This window comes from Tupaia chinensis, unplaced genomic scaffold (genome assembly GCF_000334495.1).
Source record: "Tupaia chinensis unplaced genomic scaffold, TupChi_1.0 Scaffold000226_1, whole genome shotgun sequence".
NCBI lineage: Eukaryota > Metazoa > Chordata > Mammalia > Scandentia > Tupaiidae > Tupaia > Tupaia belangeri.
In genome coordinates this window covers 4,195,307-4,198,059 of record NW_006159701.1, presented here as the reverse complement: position 1 = coordinate 4,198,059, position 2,753 = coordinate 4,195,307, and the positions used below count along the sequence as shown (strand labels likewise).

The 2,753-nt window shown below is 52.0% G+C and overlaps 1 protein-coding gene across 1 annotated transcript in view; it reads right to left on the bottom strand.

The window, feature by feature from the left end:
• Window positions 1-2,546, bottom strand: part of KREMEN1 (kringle containing transmembrane protein 1) — an 84,706-nt gene extending 82,160 nt beyond the window's left edge. The window contains exons 1-2 of the mRNA XM_027771581.1: window positions 2,514-2,546; window positions 1,337-1,403 (exon numbers count right to left, since the gene is read on the bottom strand). Coding sequence (XP_027627382.1) covers window positions 1,337-1,403; window positions 2,514-2,546 — 100 coding nt within the window. The remainder of the gene's footprint in view (window positions 1-1,336; window positions 1,404-2,513) is intronic.
• Between the last annotated feature and the right edge of the window lie 207 nt (window positions 2,547-2,753).

The following is a 2,753-nucleotide window of genomic DNA, read 5'->3' as shown; positions in this document are numbered from 1 at the left end:
GGCGGGGCCAGCAGGTGACGGGCGGGGCCTCGGGCCACGCCTCCGAGTCCCCACGCTGAGGTTTGGCTGGGCTAAAGCGGGCTGGGCTCCCAGTGACCCCTGCTCCACCCTCACTCGGGTCGTGACCCACGCGCGGGCTCAACCACAGCAGTAATAATCAGATCGGCAGTTTGCAAAGCTTTTTTCTTCTTGGCTCATTGTAGTGGTTAAAAAGAGTCAGCCTGTGCAATTTCATATCCCACTCGGTCCCTTGATCGGTAGGTTTAAAGAAACAATGAGAAAATAGCTTTTACCTCAGTTTCCTCCACTGTCAAATGGGGGTGATGACATAGCAACTGCTCTCCAAAGTGGTTGTAGGACATGGAATAAAATGCATGGAACTCGTAGGCTCGCACAGGAGGAGTTCAGAAAACAGCGAGTTTCTTTCCCCACCCCAAGTCTTGCAGCTATACTGAGCCCTGGTTCTAAATATCACACATCTTGTGGCACCAAGTACCGGTTTCCTGATCTGCCCGCGTCTCAGCCATCTCAAAAATAGGAATAACAAGAGGCTTCCACAGGGTTAGAAGAGAGAAAAGTGAGTGGAGCGCCCAAAAAAACACAAAGCCCAGTAAAGGAGGGCTAGCTCTGCTTAACTTACAGACCGGGGATACTGGGGCTCGGAGAGCGCATGTCTTGCGAAACTATGCCTTCTTGTGGCAGGCCCTTTGATTCCCCCGAGGTCTTCCTCTAGCGGCAACCCCGGGGCGGTCCTGGGCCTCCCTCCTCCCTCACACTCCCCCAGGCAGAGGGAATTTTCCTTGCGCTCCCGCCTAAAGAGCCCTGGTGACGCGCAGCGAGGCAGGTCCGGGCGGCGAGCCGGGCGCTTTCAAGTCCCTCGTCCCGGGCTTACAAGTGCGGGCCTGCGCTCGGCGCGGCAGCGGGAACGTCTGCACCACTGCGTCGACTTGCCGCGCCCAGAGCCCGACTGGGCGGTACCCGCCCCCGGGCTCCCAGGATTGCCTGGGGTACACCTGCTCCCGCACTCCCTCACTGTCCCGGAGCCACCGGCTCACCAACTTCCAGGCCCCGCATTGCACCCCCAAACCTCCTTCCCTGACCCCTACGGTTGTACTCAGGGCCCGGGCCCCAAGGGCATAGCTACCTCCCACGAGGCCTCTCAACCTCCGTCCCTCCCCACCCACACGACCCAGCACCGTGGCAAGAAGGATCTTGTTCAGTCGTTGTTTTCACTGTGTCACTCCCGAGTCTGAGAATCCTCTGAGCTCTGTATTGGAGCACGGGGACACCACCCAGATACATCCCGGTCCCTTGGGGACACACGTTTACATCCTACCTGCTGTCTCGGCCTCTCTCTTCTCCACAATTTTAGGCCCAGCTTTTCGAGCATGCTGGCGAGCTCTCTACCCCACCTTGGGCCTTGGCTGGCTTGGAGCACCTTGGAAGAGAATGGAATGAGAAGATGAAAGGTGAACCTCCCCTCATCCTCACTTACTCAGTGCGAACAGGCCAAGCAGAAAGACACAGCTACCAATAAGGCAGGCCCAAATCTTCCTCCTAGAACTCACCTTCTAGTCCACCAAAGGAGAAAGTGCGAATTTTAGGGACCACACAGTAACTCTGAGACAAGACAATGACCCGAAGACCACTGTAAATAAGATGCTGTGAAAGGAACTTCACCAAGCAGGACACAGTTCTCTAAGAGGCACTTTCCGCCTCTCCTGGATCCAAAGAAAAATAAGGAGCACACAGGACATTCGGATCTCCCCAAGCGAGGTTTATTTGGCTAAGTCTGGGAATCCATGCCTCGTAATAGTGTTTTCAGTCTGTCTGGTCCCTATAGGGGAGCATCCCTGCTGGGTGGCATCAGCCACCTTCTTTCTTCTTTTAAAAAATAATTATTTAATTTAATTTATTATTATTTTTAAAGAATTATTTATTTTTATTTATTATTATCATGATTATTATTATTTAATTTGCTATAGGTCACATGCACTGAGAGAAAGAGAGAGAGAGAGAAAGTGAGAATGCAAGCTTCCAGATCTGGGACTCAAACCACCGGTGGGGCATGTGGGAATCCAGCCTCTTAACCACCTCACTACCTTTTGGCCCTATTATTATTATTATTATTATTATTATTTAATTTGCTATAGGGCACACATATTCACCAGAGGGAGAGAGAGGGGAAAAGTGAGAAAGCAAGCCACCAGGTCCAGGATTCGAAGCACTCTCAGCCATATGGGAGTCCAGCACCTCAACCACCACACTACTTGCTGGCCCCATCAGCTACCTTCTTTCATTTGGCTCTCTCAGCCAGTATACAAGCAGGACTGGCTATGTAATTTGTACGGCCCAGTGGGAAATGAACAGGTGGGGTCCTTTGTTCGAAATGATGAAGAGTGCCAAGGTGAGGGAGCTGGACCTGGCACTGTGGTCACGTGACCCTGAGGCTGATGAAGGTTGCAGGTTTATATTCAGAGACCTCCTTGAGTTTAGCGGACACATGTGCCCACGATCGAGAGCTGGCTGGAACTGGGGCGGATCATGGAGTCAAACCCCTGTTGGGAGTACTATTTCTCTGTCTCCGTTCCTCATTCATTCATAGAGGAAATAAATGAACTTAAAAAATAAAGATTTTCAAAATGGGCACAGCAGAGCATTGAAGCAACTGTGGGGCCCTTCCAAGCATGGGAACCTGTGTCACTTCACAGGTCACATGGCCATGAAACTGGCCGTATGTACAACAGAACTCT